At 36.5% G+C, this 18,929-nt stretch overlaps 1 protein-coding gene across 3 annotated transcripts in view; it reads left to right on the top strand.

Annotated features, from left to right (window-relative positions):
- Positions 1-18,929, top strand: part of ARMC2 (armadillo repeat containing 2) — a 67,602-nt gene that overhangs the window by 32,267 nt on the left and 16,406 nt on the right. For all 3 annotated transcript variants that reach the window (XM_064447499.1, XM_064447500.1, XM_064447498.1), the window contains 5 exons: positions 315-490; positions 1,813-1,915; positions 4,481-4,701; positions 10,095-10,240; positions 12,489-12,588. In XM_064447499.1, coding sequence (XP_064303569.1) covers positions 315-490; positions 1,813-1,915; positions 4,481-4,701; positions 10,095-10,240; positions 12,489-12,588 — 746 coding nt within the window. The remainder of the gene's footprint in view (positions 1-314; positions 491-1,812; positions 1,916-4,480; positions 4,702-10,094; positions 10,241-12,488; positions 12,589-18,929) is intronic.

Genomic DNA, 18,929 nt, shown 5'->3' with positions numbered 1-18,929 from the left:
TATTCAGATTCACAGTTTCCTGGTAGACATTTGGTCAGATTATTAAGCATTAAAGGTGAGTTTCATTTTAGCTTTAGGTATTAATTTGGCTCTGAGGTTTCTTGGCTTGAGTTTCTTCTTTTTGAAAGAGCAGAATAAAACTGTTTCTGAGGATCACGTTATCATTATAAGAGATTTATTGGGTGCCTTATTCTTGTTGTGCAGCCCATTCTTTGTTTTATTCTTCTGTGTCTTTGTCTATTGAGATGCTCTGGAAAAGGTCGCACTGATAATTGTTTTTTATGTTTCTCTCCCTTCCCACCCCCTTCAAGCAGGAGACAATATAGAAAATCTTTGTCTGGCTTGCACCAAGCTCTATCAAGCCTTAAATGAAGGAAACATGCTTGGAAAAAGATTTAAAAGAAGAAGAGTGCTTCTCAAGACATTATATAAACTTGTAGACATTGATTCAGATCCACTTTGCCTGAAGCTGGCAAAGATTATTCTGGCTGTAAGTGTTTTAAAATGCTGTTTGGTAGAATGTGAAGCTCAAAATTGTGAATTACAACTTGCATTCAATTTTTCATTTCATACTTTTAAGCTGTGTCTAAACTAACCCTTTACTAAGCACAGTTTCTTGCCATATGGATACTAGTCTCGGTTCATTCAGATCGGCACTTGTTAGAACCTATTTTTTGAAGAGGAATTATATCTGGGGGAGGAAGGAGGGACACAAAATAGGGTAGCTGGTGTATGGTGGCAGGAATATTGCTTAGGCATGGAAAACAGGCAGTGTCCTAAGATGGGATAGACGTAAAGGGATTTACACAAAACAATAATTTTAAAAATTACACATGGAAATGAAGCTTCATTTTTTAAATAATATCTTGACCTTATTAAACAACTCTATCTGAAAATACTAGAACAGTTTTGGGTTTGGTTTTTGGTTTTTTTAAAGTGAGTAAGTATAATTACCTCTTTCTCTAGTACTTCCAGTTAAAACTCTCAATTAATTTGGTGCTTTTGAACCTATTGGTTCAGCTTCTACTAAGTATGTATGGACAGTCACTGGTGAAAGGATACCAGCTAGCATTGTGTTGTAGGCATTTTAGTAATGTGTGTGTGTGTCTGTTGTGGGGGTGGTTCTCCTTTAAGGTAGCATGTGTTACTTTAATCAGAAGATACAATTATATATTCATATACTATACAGATCTTAAGTGGTGCTTATTAAAAAAAAAAAGAGTTCTGTTACAGACATTTTTCTGTGGAATCTTAAAAATCATGAACAAGAGAAGAAATTGCCCTTGAAATGGAGAGGAAAGGAAGAGTTTTGTCATTGTATCTTTAATACTTTTACTTCCCTTTCATGATCTCTCAATGACCATTAGTACATCATAAGATCTTCTTTTCTGATATTTGAGATTAACTTTCATTATGACATGTACTGTTGTACTGAAATATTTTGTGGTATGGCCACAGATGCCAAACCAGTGAATCCTGTGCAGAACTTCTTTGTAAGAGTGAATTAGAGAAAAAATGTGCAAGTTACTGATATGCTACCTGCAGAAGATACATAAAAAGTTTATGTATCATCAGTTATTTTAAAGTAAGTCAGCACAGTTTGCTAAATAGAGCTTTAAACTAGCTAGGTTTGAGTCCTCTAATTCTGCAGACTTTTCATTTTGGCCCAGTGTACTGTCAGGGTTTCAGCTGGAATTTAATAGTTCTGTGAGAATACAAGTTAGCCGTGACGTCTGAACTTGTAAAATGTTACAGTGCATTTTTGTATGTAGATTTTATTTGTGATTTTCATGTCTTTTACTTCCTTTGCAGATGAAAGTGGATGGAAAAAATCTTCTCAGTGTTTGCAAGCTTGCATATAAAATTTGCAGGAATGAAAAAAATGATTACATCATTCAAAACGATAGATTATTGGGTATGTATTCTGTTCTTGTATGTAAGTTAGATGTTGAAATTCAGTACTTAGATTGATCATCTTTCAAAAAACATTCTCAGTTAACTTAGTCACACACTAAAAATTGCCTACTAGGTCAAACGAACGGTCCATCTAGTCCAGTGTTCTGTGTCTAATGATGGTGATAGGGGATGCTGTTCAGGGAGAACATTGGAAGCCTACATGTTCTCTATGATCCGTTTCCCCTGTGCTACCCCAGCATCCAGAACTGTTGCATTCTATCAGGGACATTAGATGGTGCATCCCTGCCTAATCCTTTTTAGTCTCTGTTCATTAATTTGCCTAATTACTTTTTGAACTTTCTGATTCTGTCTGCCTCTACAATCTCATAGAGCAACAGGTTCCAGAAGTTCTCTGTCTGCTGTTTTAAACCTATGTACTTTTCATTACACCCCTGCTTGTAGTTTTGCAGGATTTGTAAGTTTCTACAGTCAGCTTACCCTTTACCTTCATGCTTTTTTAAACTGCAGTCATATCTTATCTCTCTGCCTTCTCCTCTTCAGACTGAGGCATCTCAGCCTTTTAACTCTCATTTTGAAAGGATATTGTATCATTCTTTCAGTTGTTTTAGTAACCCTTCTCTGTACCTTCTCCAACTCCAATAGATCCTTCTTGGGGTGTACCAAACAAAACTGTCTGTAGAAGTCAAGATGTGTTTGCACCAAATTTTATAGAAGCAAAATAATGCTGTCTGTGTTTGTCGGTCAACATCAGGAAGGATATTGAGAACAATCGTTGGCTTTTTAGCTGCTGCTGCACATTGAGCCAACGGTTTTGGAAAATTGTCAGCAATGTCTTGAAGACCTCTTTTGTCTTTGTAACTCTATTTGAGTCATCCACCGACACCTTGCAAATATGAGAGATATGAAGAAAATGACAGTGTTTGAATGATACTTGGTATCGATTGGTCATTCCTCGCATTAAAACTTCATTGTGTTTTATTAGCATAGGCCTTGACCTTGCAAGCTTTTATTGCATGTGCATAAATTAAAGCATATATACATATCTGCTTAAGTAGATGAGAGTATTCATTGTCTTAAAGTTCAATATGAGTGTTGTCAGAAACAAAGGCCAGATACGCCTTCCAGTAGTAAGATCAACAGGAAAGGACTCAGAGAAAAGAGAACAGCTCAGATTGCTCAACTGACTTTGGATACTGAAGGCTACATTTTTGCAGAGATCAGCATCGTACAAAGACCTAGACAAGTTGAGCGGATACGTCTGCATAAGCGTGGTTTGGGGTTTTTTTTTCTCTCTTTTTTTTTTTTTCTCTCATTTCCATCTTCACTCACTTTTCTTTCACTTGCTCTTCTTTCTCCTATATTTTAAAAACAAGTGAAGGAAAGAACATCTTTGGTAGGGTTTTGTTTGTTTGTTTGTTTATTCACTCTTTATTTGGGACCTGCCTTATCCAGGCTGGAGACATGAACCTGGGTTATCATTGTAATTACCCAGATTCCTGTTGCAGTCACTGGGTTACAGATTCAATTTCTTTTTCTTACTCTGGTCCTGTGAACTATTTATGTGCAGTGGAGCACCTCCAGTAGAAGAAATAAATTAACTGTTCATCCCAGAATAGAAAACTACTGTTCAAGACACTGATACTGAGCAGAGCAGGGACCTGAAACCGATTTCTCACGTTACCACAACCCAAGTGATATAGCTGACTGCAAGGTGAGGGTGAGAGTTTGGGCAAGAGCCTGGAGTGTGTGTACTTCATCCATATGCACCCATATACTTGGAGAAAGTTTCAGTTTGAGCTGAGTCAGAAGACACTTTAGAAATCTCTTAAATTTAATGAAATGGGAAAATATTTTTCTTCACCTGGATTGAATGCAGGAAGCAGAAGTAAATATCAGTTTCCGTCAGTTACTGGAAATTCGAAAGTATAAAATTGGTTAGGATTACTTATTTGTTGAAGATATGCCCACCAAATTCAAAATGTCTCAATTTGGCTGTGACAGATACATTGGGCTTGTGCTAACAACTGCTAATTTTAACATTTCAGATACCTGACAGTGGTAGCATAAAGCAAAACTTTTACAGTAACTTCACTTACGTAAAAAGTAAATCTAAAAAGGCTACAAACAGACTTCAAATATGAAATTTGCATTAGGCACCTGTGCTCTTTAGTGCTCCATTTGAGATCCTTTAGACATTTGAGTGCTAAGGAAGTAGTGGGAATAGACCTCTTTAAAATGTCTCAAGTTTAGTACACAAAATTCCATGCATACACGATCACTTCTGCAAACCTTGACCAAGGATTTCAATGGTTACTGCAATGTGTTTAGAACTGGTACTGATTCTCGAAGCCTGGGAGAACAAAAGTCAGGCCCATCCTCTTGTTCATCATTAATTGTTTTATTTATGGTTTCGATCCAGATACCAAATTTTTCTAGCCCACTTATTAGAAATATAAGAGTTCAATCTGAGGAGTTTTTGCCAATTGTTAATCTCTTCAGTGACTGGACTGTATCAAATCTAAATCTTAATATTAGGCTTTCTGAATAATTATTTTCCTTTTAGATTGTTTGTTGGAGGTTCTGAGAACTGAAGATCTACAAAAAACCAATGAAGCACTCCTGTATTGCATGGGAGCTATAAAATTCATGTCTGGAAACGCAGTACTCCTTAATGAAATGGTCAACAAAGGAGCTGTTGAAATGTTTCTGCAATTAATGAAGCAGATTAATAATATAAAAGAAAATGACACACATTTCTCCAACTTGGGCCACCTATTAGTCCAGGTTTGCATTTACTTTTATTTCAAAAGTACACACTTCAAGGGCAAATTAAAAGTTTAGTTAGAGGAGATAAGCTAACCCTGTGTTGCCACTGGCAGAGTTGGACCTATATTTGAATAGACTTCTTTTTAAGAAGTTTACATGAACTTCTTCAGGACCTAAATTTAATTATAATAGATATTTTTGTCTAGTCATTTTTAAAGGCTTTAGAAACTCTGAAGTTAATAGAAATATTTTTAGGTACCTAACAAAACCAGTTTCTTATTATTGCTTTATGGTGCTGACGGTGTTCTGGATATTATAGTAAACAGATAAAAATGTCTAAGTTCTTTAGGCTGAAATAATAAATACAAACTGGTTCTGCAATACTCTAGGAGATTACAAAAAGCTTTTTATTACAAGAATAATGCATTTTTAAAATGTGTAGGAAAATAAACTACATTTCATTGACAAAGTGGTTTTGAAGAAATGTAATTTAAGGAAAAGGTAGTTGTAAATGCCAACACTTCTTGAATCTTCTTGAAGGCAGCAGGCTCAAAACTATCTTTTCACATATGAGGTACCTTGATGAGTGGTGGCTATGAAAACTAATCCTGTGCCCTAAAACTGTTTAAACTTAGTGTTTTAGGAAAAAAACCCAAAGTTTATGTTGCTAAATCTTAAATTATGCATAAGTTGTGGGGTTTTTTGTATTTATCAAGGATTTGCCAGGTTAAGTTCCTGGTATTTGTCTTGGAAATTATTGATGTAAAGATTAGGGAATGGTGTAATTGTAAGCTTTTGTGGACTTCATAGGAAAATATATTGGACAATTTTCTGAGGTAGCGTTTACACTAAATTTCTCTACTAATGATGCCAGATTTCTTTAATTCTCTACTAACTTACAAACAAAGGGTTTTATACTACTTGAAATTATATGAGAAAATAGATAGCTTACATCATCATGTTACTATTACTGATTTTTGTCTGTTTATTTTAGTGGAGCTATGAGGTATGTCACTCCAGAATAGTGTGTATAATCTTAATACAAACATAGACATATTGGGAGGTGCTACGAACCACTGAACAAAATGATGTGGCTTAACACTTAGGTTTGGCTAAAGAACTCGCAAAGTGGCGAATTGCTAAAGACTGGGAGAACATATGAAATTGGAAATTTTGTGCTTGTGTTCCTGTTTTGTTTCCTATCTGGTCCCGTCATCGTTAAGTTCCTATATGAATCACAAAATTCTCTTTTATGCGTTTTGTCTTTAGAATTGGGAATGTTAACTTTCTTGTGGCACTATAAATTCTCCAAAGAATTCTGAAATCATCTGTGCCTTTTTGTTGATATCATACCTTATCTTTTATAGAAAAATTGTATATGGGATTTCCAAGCCTTCTTTTTCAAGAGAAGTTATACAAACTTCAGGTCTGCATGTAATCAAGATTTTAATGACCATATTTTTCTTGAATGCTGCTAGTTAGACTTTTTAACTCCCAGTACTACTGCAGGGCTGCTTTAGGCCATCGGTTTAGTTAGAAACCCCCTTTTGAAGAGTATTGAGGAGGGATTGAGGGTCCAGAATAGATTCTGTTCTCAGTGTAATTGGCAAGGTGATAGACAGTGACTTAAAACACCTAAACTATAAGAAAAGTAAGCTAAGGTGAAGAAGTAGAGTATGATGCCTCATATGTGGAAGCTGTGAAGTAATTTCAGTGTTTGGAAATTTAGGTTATAGTTTGGGTAGGCGTTTTAAAACCTGAATTAGATATATGTATCCTGTATCTCTTTTCATGCCTATATAGTTTAAAAATATTTATCCTTCTGAGAGCAGGAAGGGAATGGTTAAAATCAAAGCATATTACTGATGTTAGCTGGCTGCTCTTGGCATCAATCGTATAATACATATAACGGGAATCCTGTTGAGTAGGAAGAGATGGAAATCTATGTTAAATGGATATAAAAAGAAGTTTTTGCCAGTTGGGGCATTTAAAAATAACAAATAATGTCCAAGTAATTAAACTAATAAATCAGGTTATTCAGCTGTTTGACTATCTGTCTGAACTTCCCCACAACTTTGCAGAAATGTTTCTTCTTCCATTATTTGTGTGTGGATAAATTTAGTTTTTTAAATCAAGAGTTTAATTTGCAAATGGGTGACAGGAGAATGTTACATTTGACTTTTTTTTTTTTTGTCATTACTATTTTTGCTGGTTTTAGAAGTGTAGCAAAACTATTTTGTACAGTTTGAATAGACTGGCTGTTTCTAAGAAGGCCTCAAGGATTTTGTGGAAAAGTCAGTACTGACAACTGTCTCTTACTGAGGTTGTTGTTTCACTTGTTTGTATTCTTTCCTATAGTAGTACAGATACTACATTTTTCCTCCTCTTGTAAGAAAAGTAGTGATTCCTGCTGCTATGGAATTCCTGTGCAACTTTCTCATATCAGTTTCTTCAACAAATCTACATTAATGTGCACCATTTCTTCCATGTGAGTTAATTGTTCAGTCATCATAAACAGATATGGGAACAGTTCTATTTTCAGAGATATATTATCAAAGAAAGTTTTTTTGGTGATTCGTGTCTTTAGAATAAAGGAAGTTTTTGTGGCATACTTAAACTTGTAGCAAAAGAACAAATATCCAGTGACATACAGAAATAACGAATAAATACAAATCTTCAGGAAAAGAGAGCAAATTATATTGGAGGAGAAAAGCACCTTAAATAGTCACAGTGGTCTCTGAGGGAGACTCTGCCATCTCTTAATCCCAATAACGGAAGTATCTCAGTTAACTGGGACCAACTCTTCATTTTTTAACAGTATAATTGCACAATCACCAGATGGCAGTGTTATACATAATCTTTCCAGGTCCTTGTTGTGGGAATAAAGACCCTCTTTGATTTCTTCCTTGTTACGCAATGGATTTTATGCAGAAGTTCCACAATACAAGAATAAAAATGTTTACAATAATAATTATTTTTCCTTAATAGAAGACATGAAACCAAGATCATCTTTGACTCATTTTATGTTGCTTCACCTAATAGTCTGATCATCTTTATGTGAAATATGGTAATGCTTATTCAAAAGCCAAGGCTTTTGAAGTGTCACTGACAAGACTTAACAAGTACTCCATGTTCCTTAATTGAAAAGCACTTAAATGTCTTCTCCTTTAAAAATAGCATTTGTGTGCTGTTAAATTTTCTGTTTGGGTGAGTTTGATCTTTAATGTGGCAACATAAGGATTAGGGCTGGTGGGGATTGCTAGGGCCGATTATTAGGCATTTCTCCCGGAATCATGGTGTCTGCTTGAAGCAATCAGAGTGTCTCTTGAATTCATCTGCTGTCTGGCTAGTTTCTATTACTTCTTAATTAGTACTCTTCAAATTTCACTTGCATACTAACTGTTCTTTTGTGGATATATACTTGTACAAACTTCTGAATTTCACTGTCTCGCACATTTAAGTGTATACGTTTTTTTGCATCACTTTACCTTTCCAACCTGTTCTTGTGTGAGGATAGAATTTACTGCTGGACGTTTTTGAACCGTCTCAGGCAGTGAAAATTTTACCCTCATTTTGGAAACCTCTGCACCATTATCTATTGATAAAGATTACACACACACACACACACGCACACACACACACACCCCATCCCCCCCCCATCAGCTAATATGTAAGGCTCTTTGCTGCAGTGAAGGCCCCAGTCTGGGTTTGAACAACAATTTTTAAATATGTGGTCTATCCTACATTTTCTTCATTGTGAATTTTAGCTAAAGCTCAACAAATGTCATCCTAGGCTGACTCTGAATGTCTTGGATGTGAGCATTGAATGAAGTCTTCTGTGTCTATTCCATTTGGCAGGACTTTTTCCACCAAAACTCTTGAATAGCAAAGTATTTTATCAGAATTTTTTTTTTTTTAAATATTTCTCCAGTATTGTGTTGATTTTTAAAGCATCATGACTTCTGAAAGAATGCGTATCTGGAAGTGTATTTTTTGCAGTTCTTTAGTTAAAATAACAAAAAACAGGTAAAAGCAAATGGCTTCCATAGGTTCAGTTTCTGTTTATTCTGAATGAAGTATGCATTTCATATTTACTGCTGAAGTTAAATCCATTCACATACCAAATTCACATTATCACATAATTTTTTCTGTCTGTACCTTGCTTATCCATTTTGACACATTGTTCCTTCTCCTATTGTTCCATTACAGAACATCTTGAATTGCATTTTCATTCTTCATTCATGTGGTAACTGAAGACATGTAGCCTTTTGTCAAATTTCTTGAAGTAGGACAGCAAATTTGAAAGCTGCTGGAGAATGGACAGAGAAGTGCATAGAATCCTATGAGCAAAAGTTCCTCAAACAGAACAACTTAACTTGCTCTTTGTCAGATTTTCCTTTAAAATTAGCAGCTACATATCACTGGTCAAGCATCCAATTCAGTGATAAAATACTTAATTTCCGGAGTTTCTTGTGATTACAAGCAATTTGAACAGATAGTCTTTGTGCCTTCTCAAACTACATTTAAAACCAAATTGAAGTTAAATACCTTACACTTAGAATAAGGAAAATTTTAAGAACTCCCATGTTCACATTAGATTAAATGACTTCACATTTATTTTATAGTAAGCTCTGGTTTAGATCAACAGTTAACTTACATGTCATTGCCTGTCTGACCTTGGCATTTGAATACCCTTATCTTGGAAGAGTACCAAAGCATTTCAAAATATGTGGTAGCTGATTCATTTTGCACATCTACAAGTGGTAGATATTTTATGCTTAAAACTCCTTGAAATAGAACAGTATCTTCTGAAAATATTTTGGTTTCTCCAAAATAAACTTGAGCACTTAAGCTTTTCATTTTAATACTGTTCGAATAGTGGATTTCTCTTGATCTTTTTAACTTTCAAATTTTTAATCAAAATAAATTTTATTGTCTTTTTTAACAAATTCATCTTAGTTTGCAATTTACAGTTATTATCAAAAAATATATATCAGTATTAATTTGCAAGACTTAAATGTAAATTTGCAAAATCTGAGATGATGCAAAAAATCACTGTAACTCTCCACAGCATTTTACCTGACTTCCAATTCGTATATGGACGTATACATGCATACAGGATTTTAAAACGTATGAAAGATCATGTTTCCCTCAAAGGAGGAGGTTACATGCAGGCAAAGACCAGTATCAGTCTTCCATTTTCTAACAATTATTTCAATATATACAGTTTTATTACTTACACATCTCCTGTTGTAATGTATTGGTAGTTGCATACCTGCAGAATGTTGACAGGGCATTCAGACTGCCTTAGATGTTATAAATGAGATCTGAGCTTTATTAAATTTTCAAAACAGCGTGGATTGTGTTGTAAATGGCTGAAATTAATAAATCTTTAAATATCCCATATGCAGCTGACAGCTACTTTGCGAAACTTGGCTGACTTACCTCCGGCAAGATGCCAACTCGTTTGCAGTGGTGCAGTCTCTGAGCTCTTTGTGGCGCTAGAGCAGCGTATGAATGATAGGGATGTTTGCACCTATATTGTCAGGATACTCAGGTACGTTTAGAACACAATGCTATTTCTGCATGCAGCCAAGTCAGTGTTACTGCTTCAAGTGACCTCAGAGAGGGCAGGATCAAGCACTAAAATTGGAAGGTTTATATAAAATTGTTTTTTTTATAAAGCTCTGTGTAGTTTTTGATGATTTTGTATGATAGTTGTGTCTTTATTAAAACTGATAGGATTGTTTAACTGTAGCCATACAAACTTGGATTCATTTTCCCTGTGAAAAATGTTTTGTCGTACTGTGTTGTTCTTTGATCCCACAGATTCTGATTGAGATTTTTAAAGTATCATTTAATATTTTATAAAGCTACATAAGTTGTTAAGTATTTAATAATCCTATTTTAGGCCATGTTTTAAAAAAACGAATGAGAGAAATTTACACACATTTAATTTATATCGGGGACTGTGTATTGTGAAATAAAATACAAAAGAGAGAAAATGTGATCAATGTTCATTGTTTTGAGCTGCCTCAGAGTGTTTAAGGAGATTAATCTGTGGGATCAGGGCTTGAGTGTGCAGATGGAAGCGCTGAAAGAATCCCAGTTTTATGAGCAGCTCAGAGGCTGCTTCCCAATATGTGCTTTTCAGAGGGAGATCAGTATGAGTGAATCACCCAAAAAGATCCTTTTGTAGTCTGAATAGTTTCTCAGTCAAAAAACCTTCCAATTGCCAGGCACCAGCTTGCAATTACCAATGCAATGGACTTGCAAACAATTTAAGGATTTTGAAGGAGTTGTGAAATTAACTGTTGGTAATTTCAGGAGGAGTTGGGTTATAAGCACAGTTTATGAACATTGTTCTGGATGCAGTATTTGCCATTGCTGCTTTGTTATTGTATTGAGTCATGTTGCCTGTGGCTCCATGTTCAGTGAGAAGTCATTCTGCTATGGACTTCTCTTCCTGTTCAGCCCTTCCAAATTATCCATCACATTCTGGCTAGATGAGATTGGGTTGTGCTTTGAGGAGCAGCTACATGAGGGACTGTCATTCCTTCCTCTCCACAGCTGAAAACAGGCAAATCTGGTCCTTGGCTGTTTGTGCTACCTGCAAAGCATGTGAACTGCTTCCCCAATCCCATGCCACCGTGTCCACATCTGTCTCTCATTTTGTTCCTAAAATGAGTTGAGTTCTAGCAACGATTACAGCACTTTATTTACTTCTTTGAAGGAGAGAGCATTTCTTTTACTTGGAAAATGCCATGAAATGTGGGATAATGGGTTTGTAATTAAATGTAATTGATATGTCCACTGTAATTCTGACAAGGACATTTACTTGATCTAGAATTCAGTATGGACCAGAAGTAATTTGTCTTATTTAAAGTTTCCTACTCCTTCAACTTTTTTTTAAAGTTTAGTGAACTGCATGCTCCGAGGATACAAATTAGCCATAAAATCAATTTAATTAGCTTCCTGGAAATTGCAGTCACACACACAAAAAATTATACTATGCAGTACAGAGCAGATTTGAATTTTTTTTTGTCCTCTAGTGATACAGAATGATTATTCTTTTCTCTCACTCAGTAACTTTAGACAGCTTCTTTTTAGTGAATATGTTCAATCTGTTCAGATTATTCATTTCTCCAAGTCTGTTAAGTCTTGCTGTAATTGGTTGTAACTGAACATCAACATGGATAGTTGCTGACTTTGACTACGTGGGAAGTAAGAGGTTATCCTAGTTTGTTCTGTTATTGCAGTATTTCTGGTATCACCAAAACGTGCCCAGTTCTCTATTTTTGTAATGGTCAAGGTGAGCAGTGTAGGGCCGGAGCAGCTGTTAGGGAATACGCAGAGATAAAATCATGACTGCAAGACGGCGCATTCTCCATATTTGCTGGTGAGAGTTGTGTTCCGTGAGTGCTGTTGCTGGGCTCTACTAGATGTGCATTGGAAGGGACCCTTCATTTCCTTTTCTTTCTGACTTCCCATGTCTTCTTGACGTTACAGTTCTCCCACTTAACGCTAAGAAGTGCTAGTGTTAGCACACTGTGCCCATACGGCAAGCAGGTTGGGAAGCTCCTTATGTTCGCTTCTTCCTGTAATTCACTGTGGCAAGGATAGCTGGACTTCTGTTGTGCTTTTATTTAACTGTGTATGCCTCTACTAGAAGTCAGAGTATTGGCATTCTTTTCATTTGTTGAAATATATGGCTCTGAGAGTCAAAAGCAGAGTGATTACTAAAAAAATCCTTCGTGAAAAAAAGTGCTTTCATTAATTTATATTTTATTTTTGTACCTCTGTAGCAAACTTTCTTCCTACAGTGACTTCTGCGCAGCTTTAGCGGACCGCTCCAGATGTTACGTCTTATTTTTATCCCTACTAAACAAACACCAGAAGCAGCAGGTCAGTTTTTTCATCTCTTGATTTTTATATATTAATCCTCTGATGTGTCTGTGTATTATTGTGTATAAGCTTGTTTTCAGTGACCTACTTTTATGCATTTGCCAAATAAAATTTTATAATAGTTGACAGCATTTCTAAGTAGTAAATAATTGACATGAAATCATTTAGATTAAAAATTCAAAGCAACGCAGAGGACAGATAGTTGATTAACTTGTGTATCATTTGCATGTGTAGAAAAGAGTCCTTTGAGTACTTAATAGTTTTTCTTAGTTTTAAAAAATGCTTTTTAAAGCAAATCGTTTATTTGAATATTTAATAGTAGGAAATTGTTGGGATTTCTCCTGCCCTCCTCACCTGAAAAAGAAGTGTGATTTTTTCCAGAGTTAAGCAATTTGAAAGCAGAGGAAAATTTGCTTCTTGATAGCTGCATAAGGTGTCAGAATGTATCTCTGCTCTATCGGAAAAAACCATGTGCCTAGAATACCGCATTTGGAACGTCCACCTAGAAACAAGTTTTAGTTTGTCAAAATGCCTCGCATTATGAAGTAAAATTATAAGAGTATGCTTGCTGCCAACTTTATTAGAACTTCAAGGGTCAGGCCTTGCTGTATTGTCCTGCTCTATCACAGTGATCTTTCCTAAGTTTACTGGAGCACCAGGCTCTGGGAGTTTGGTGCAAGATCGCAGGTTTAAAGATTGCCACGTTGGTGAGAGTGGAGCGAGTATGGCAAATTACTCAGCTTCTATTGCCAGGTAATATTTAAGAATAAAATAATTTTTATGTAAAGCATAGATGTTGAAAGATGTAACAAGGTTTCAAAACATAGAACGTTAAATCACATTACAATTATTCTTAAAAGTAAGGAACTTTCTTGGCTGCTCCAGTATCTAAACTATTTTGAGGACATTTAGTTATCCTATACAATTTATCCCAGGGTTAGTAATTCCTGGAGAATTGTTGGAAGGAGGTCTTTTGTGCTGCTATTGTTAAAGGCAGTTAATGAAGGTAACCAGATCGGCTACACTGAACAATCTATTCTTTCTCTTGCCAAACACAAAAATAATTTCCCCCTTTCCTGTTTACCTGCCTCCCTGTTTAGCGTGATAATACAGGGGAACAAAGATTAAATTGTTTCTATTCTTCTAAATGTCTGTTGATTAACATTTCTGCAGCATATCTGAGTATTTCTAGGCTCAGGCTGCTGTTGGATTGTATAGTCTTCAAAGACACTTTAGTAAAAAGCTATGTAAACGCTATGCAAATAGTATAAGAAATATCAAAGGCATGATGTTTTACTAGTTTTGTAGTTATTTTTCATTGTGAGCACTGTATTAAAAACGCAACAAATGATGGGACTGGGAATAAGCATCTTGAATTGATTAACATTTTCCCCTCAATCTCATCTGTAATTTTAAGGGGAAATTTTCTAGGCTCCTGAATAACAGCTTTGTGTCATAATGAATTGCAGGCTCATATATAAATTCAAACTGTTTGTTGTCAGGTAATGTTCAGAATTTAGCCCCTCATTTGCCTACTTTAGTAAGTAGTCCTAAAATACATCTTTCTTCACTAGGTTAGCATTGCTTTTTGTGTTAAACTGTCAGTTGTTTTATCAAAATACAAATTAGTAAACAAATAGCTTGTGTATTAAAAAAAAGTTATTATGTTGTGATGATTATATATGCAGTGTCTTCAGAATCACTCTTTCTTACTGCAGTTTTTAAACAAGCAAGCTTAGTGAAGCCTTGCTGAAACAAGAAGAGGCACATAGATGACATAATGCACCAATTTTTCTGTAGTATATAATAAACACTTGAGCTGTGAGGAGTGCAAGTGTTTTTCCTGAGGTGTAGTTGGCACTGCTGATTTTTCTTTTAAAATGCTGACAGCAAGTGAGTTATAGCATGAGTTGGTACGTGTTGAAAAGAAAACAAGTAACAGCAGTGTGAGTAAAATTGTCTGCTGTGGGAAGAAGCAAAGAGGAGGATAGATCAGTATTATTAACTTAAACCGTTAAAAATCCTCAGAACTAAGAACTGATAAGAACGGAAGTGTGTGTTTTTTCTGAATTTTCAGGTTGCAAAATTTGTGGGGTCAGGTGTTTTTTTTTTTCCTGGCAATCATGGAAGCTAGAAACATACAGGGGAAAAAAATAAAAGAAAACTAGCATTCAGACTTTCTCAAGTGCTTTCATAACTGTGACTTTAAAAATAAGCATTAAATATTGTGAAAATAAAAATGTGAGCACTGGAAATAGGATTAATGACTTGCTCCTAAACCACACACTGAATTCCATAACCGCCACGCAAATAGTCTCTGTTCTTCTCACTACACTGCAGTTTCAGCTCATTTTCTCTCTTGGGTGAAAGAGTCAAAAGGAATGGGAGAGTAGTAATTTAACTCTGAGAAAGTCTTTGGGGGAAATTGAGTTTGCAAACCTTGCTGAATTCATAGTCTTACGTAAGGAGAGGAGTACAGAAGATTGGAAAAGCTGGATCTGTAAGGTAGGACTGGGGAATTCAGCAGTGCTTTTTGACATACCTGAAGTACATGTTCTGTTGGACTTCACTCGTGGTTGGTTTTGGAGCTTACTTTAGTGGAGTAGCAAAAAAAGTGGCTGCCACACACCATGAAAGCTGTCAGAAGTGTTCTTGTAGAGCCTCTATCTTGTAGGATGAGCTTTGCATGCTTTTGTTTCTAGTCAGCATTGTAGACTTTTGCCCACCTCGGGAAACCTTTTAACAAGGTGCTGTTCCCCTTTCCCAGATCATTATCACCTCTAAGCTTTTCAGATAAGCTGTATAAAGGATAGCTTTCTCAGGCTGTGGTTCATGTCGTAAGTTACTAGGAGGCCATGCTTTTGAAACAGGGAGGTTGCCTAAATAGGGCTGTCACTTCTGTCAGTAAGTCAGGCACTACCTAACTTAGGTGGGCTTCTGGGGCCCTGTCAGCTTCTGTGTGATCTTTTATCAGTGTACAGGTAGGAGTCTATTTTAAATCCTAAGGGCACAAACACAGGGTGTGATACTAAAACTTACATAGAAGAAATCTGCTTGGTGTTTAGAAAAGTCCCTTTATACTTTAGTGTAGCCTACTTTTTTAATTAGGAAACATTTGTTAAGTATCTGACATCACTGGATGCAGCAATTGCCTGTTCAGCAAAAGGATAATCACATCGGGTCACATGAAGAGTTCATCCAGTCTACTATCCATGCTCGGCACTGGTGAAAATCAGGTGCCTGGAGAATAGTAAAAACAAAGCAAGCATATACAATACTTCCCACGTATACTTACCAAACCTCCAGCTCTTTCCAGTCTGGAAACTTCCTCAGCCAGCTGTGGTTCTCTGTGTATGAAATAAACCTTGGTTGCCTTCTTTTCCATCAAATTCTACAGTCCCCCCTGTACCCCATATGAACTTCTAACATGTTAAACATCCATTGGCAAGGAATTGCCATAGCAACTACCCATTGCATAGATAATTCTTCTAAAAAAAAAATTTTGCTTGTTTTGAATTTGGCCTTTATTATCTTTATGTGATACCTTCTGGTTCTTGTATTGAAACGTCGGTGAATATTTAATCCTGTCATTCATTTCACACCACCCCTTTCTAGGGCACTTTCTAGTCCTTTATTGTATCCTCTTTGAGTTATGAGACAAGTTGAACACAACAGGTCCTAGCACATAACCCTGTGGAGTTCCACTGGTCATCTTCCACCATTGCAGGAACTCTGTTTTCCATCCTCTAATCATTTCTCTATACCAAGACACTCTCCCTTACAGCATGACTGCTTAGTGTCACTGGGATATTGGTGAGTGACTTTGTCAAAAGACTCCTGGAAAACCACAATTATAATTTGCATGCTGCTTTACCTGTTTGATTTAACAGTCAGTTTGTTGGAAACAATCCATTAAATGAAGAACAGACTGATGTTGCCTTATCATCGTCTCTAAGGAGATGTCCGCATTTATTGGGTTCACTGTGCCTAGATCTGCCCAGCTTTCTTCCCAAATGAATATATCAGGTAGCAGGTCCCAAATCAGTTTATAGTCTTCTGCGAGCAAGTAGTCTTTTGCTTGTGAGACTTTTTCTTGTCTCCCTCTGAGAAAAAGACTCATTTTGGGGCTGTTGAATGTCCCTTTTCCTCTTAAGATTGCTGTAGTGGGGAACGGTGTCACAGATGGAGCTTTTAAATGCAGAGAATTTCTTCACGTTGTTTCTGGTTTTATTTATTAGTGAAGGCTTATCTGCATGCAGTGACTGGCCTTCCTGGCTGGTTTGCTGGCTGGCTTATGGAGAATTCTGTGATGAGCTCCCAAGAACCCACTATCTGTCCGTTTCAGTCAGTCATATAACATAGGTAGTATAATACCCCAAAGCAACCACAGTCTCTTAACAATAGTCTAATGCTGCAGCTACGTTTAGTTCAGATACACATGTTTGCCTCTTAAATGCTTTGAGAGTATTATTGGTACTCTCATCAGTGGCATCATAGTCTTATGAGATACCAAAGGTTGTTTTTATTATTATTTTTACTGGGGGTGGGGGGGGGTGGGGAGTGGGGTGTGTATCCGTAGCCTCTAAAGAAATGGTCGTCAGTGCTGACGTAAGTGTTCTTTGTGTTTCGGTTACTCACTTTTCCCTCTGTGCCATCCCTTGTTTGGGCTGAAGACAGCCGTTTGTGTGACAGCATGATACATCATGTCACAGAAGTGACCCGGCTTCCAATAACCTTAAAACTGAAAGAAAGAACCCCAGTCCTCTGCTGGGTTATCACTTGCTTTCCAGTCTAGTTTGTTGAGCAGCCACACAAATAATTCCTTGTTCATAAATACTGAGGAAGCAATATGGGAGAGGAACCAAACTATGAATGCGAAGGAGAATGGGTGCTGTTTATGCCACCACTTCTGCTGAAATGCTTGTCAAGGTAACCCTACGATGAGCTTACTGACAACGCTGAAGGAATTTCCCTGCTGATAAATCTGAATAACCACAGAAGGCTATCCTTTCCCTACAGTACGATTTCTGACAGTATACTGAGCTGATAGTATATTTGCATCTTCCTAATACTTTGGTTGTGATTTTTTTATTATTTCTTTCTTTTTTTTGTCTGAAAGAAAAGGCAAAAGTGGTAAGGAAAGTGCAGAATATGTGATATGTACTCTGAATATAAAATGATTAGTAATGTAGAGCTCAGTTTGTACTCAACCAGCCTTTATTGGCATATATCATCTAGAAACCTGCTCTGATGTATCAAAAGATACAAGAGGATGAATGTAATTGCTAGATAGGTAAACATTAGAATATCAACTAAGACGAAGATATTCCTGCTTGGTGTGACAGACACTGTCACTAAAATATTTTGCCTTAGTTTTTGGTATTAATTTCGACAAAAGATGCTGAAAGCTTGGGGGCAGCTCTGAAAAGAGATAAAAGAATGATTAGAGCTAAACACACACACACACACACACCCCCCACACCCCCCCCAAGATTAAGCAAATTAATTTATCAGTGGCACAGGTCAGACCATTAGAAAGTTGCCTATTAATAGGATCTGTGTGAGGAAGACATTTCTGTTAGTAGACCATCCTTTAATCCAGGAAAAAAGAGATAAGAAATAGTGCCTGAAGCTGTACAAATTTAAACTAATAATAAGAATAAAGATTTTAACCAGGTAGATCAGTAATCATTGGAGCAATACTGTGGGGGATATGGTCTTCAACTTTTTTTTTCCAATTCATGATTTCTGAAATGTTTTTTTTGTTAGAGAGTGTATGCTGCTTTTCATCATATGTGGTTCGGGTGACAACATGCTTGCTTTTCTTCGTTACCTTTTCCAGGTCTCCAGATGTCCACAAAGAAAACGAAGGACATGAGTTCTTCATTGCTAAAAGTCACTAAGTGCAAATAAACCCTTCTATGAAAAGTTTACCTAGATAGATCAGGTTTTTGGATGTGGAAATTATTGAGTAGGGTCCTGTGGCATGATACACAGAAATAGAACTACATTCTTCTAATGGCTTCTCCTTCTCTTCAGATGCATTCATATTTGTGGGGGAAGGATGTTCCCTCTTTACTGATAAAGTGCTCCCTGCTATCACTGTGGCAAAGCCTCTCCTCTCTGCTCCTTATTTAGGCCCCTCAGTCAAGAACTTAATTTGCTTTTGATACTTCCAGGGTACTCTACCTGCCCCTCGTCCCCCTTTTTTCTTCTCTAAATTGAGTTTCATTTTGGGGGTCAGTTGTTATTTCTGGGTTTGACCAGGAATTTTCACAGCCAGAATGTCACTTCAAGATGAATCCTTACTGAGTCTGGAAGAGATTAGCTCCAGGATTGCA

The sequence above is a fragment of the Phalacrocorax carbo genome, chromosome 3 (genome assembly GCF_963921805.1).
Source record: "Phalacrocorax carbo chromosome 3, bPhaCar2.1, whole genome shotgun sequence".
Taxonomy (NCBI): Eukaryota; Metazoa; Chordata; class Aves; order Suliformes; family Phalacrocoracidae; genus Phalacrocorax; species Phalacrocorax carbo.
The sequence above is the reverse complement of the archived record's forward strand: the minus strand, read 5'-3'. Positions and strand labels throughout refer to the sequence as shown.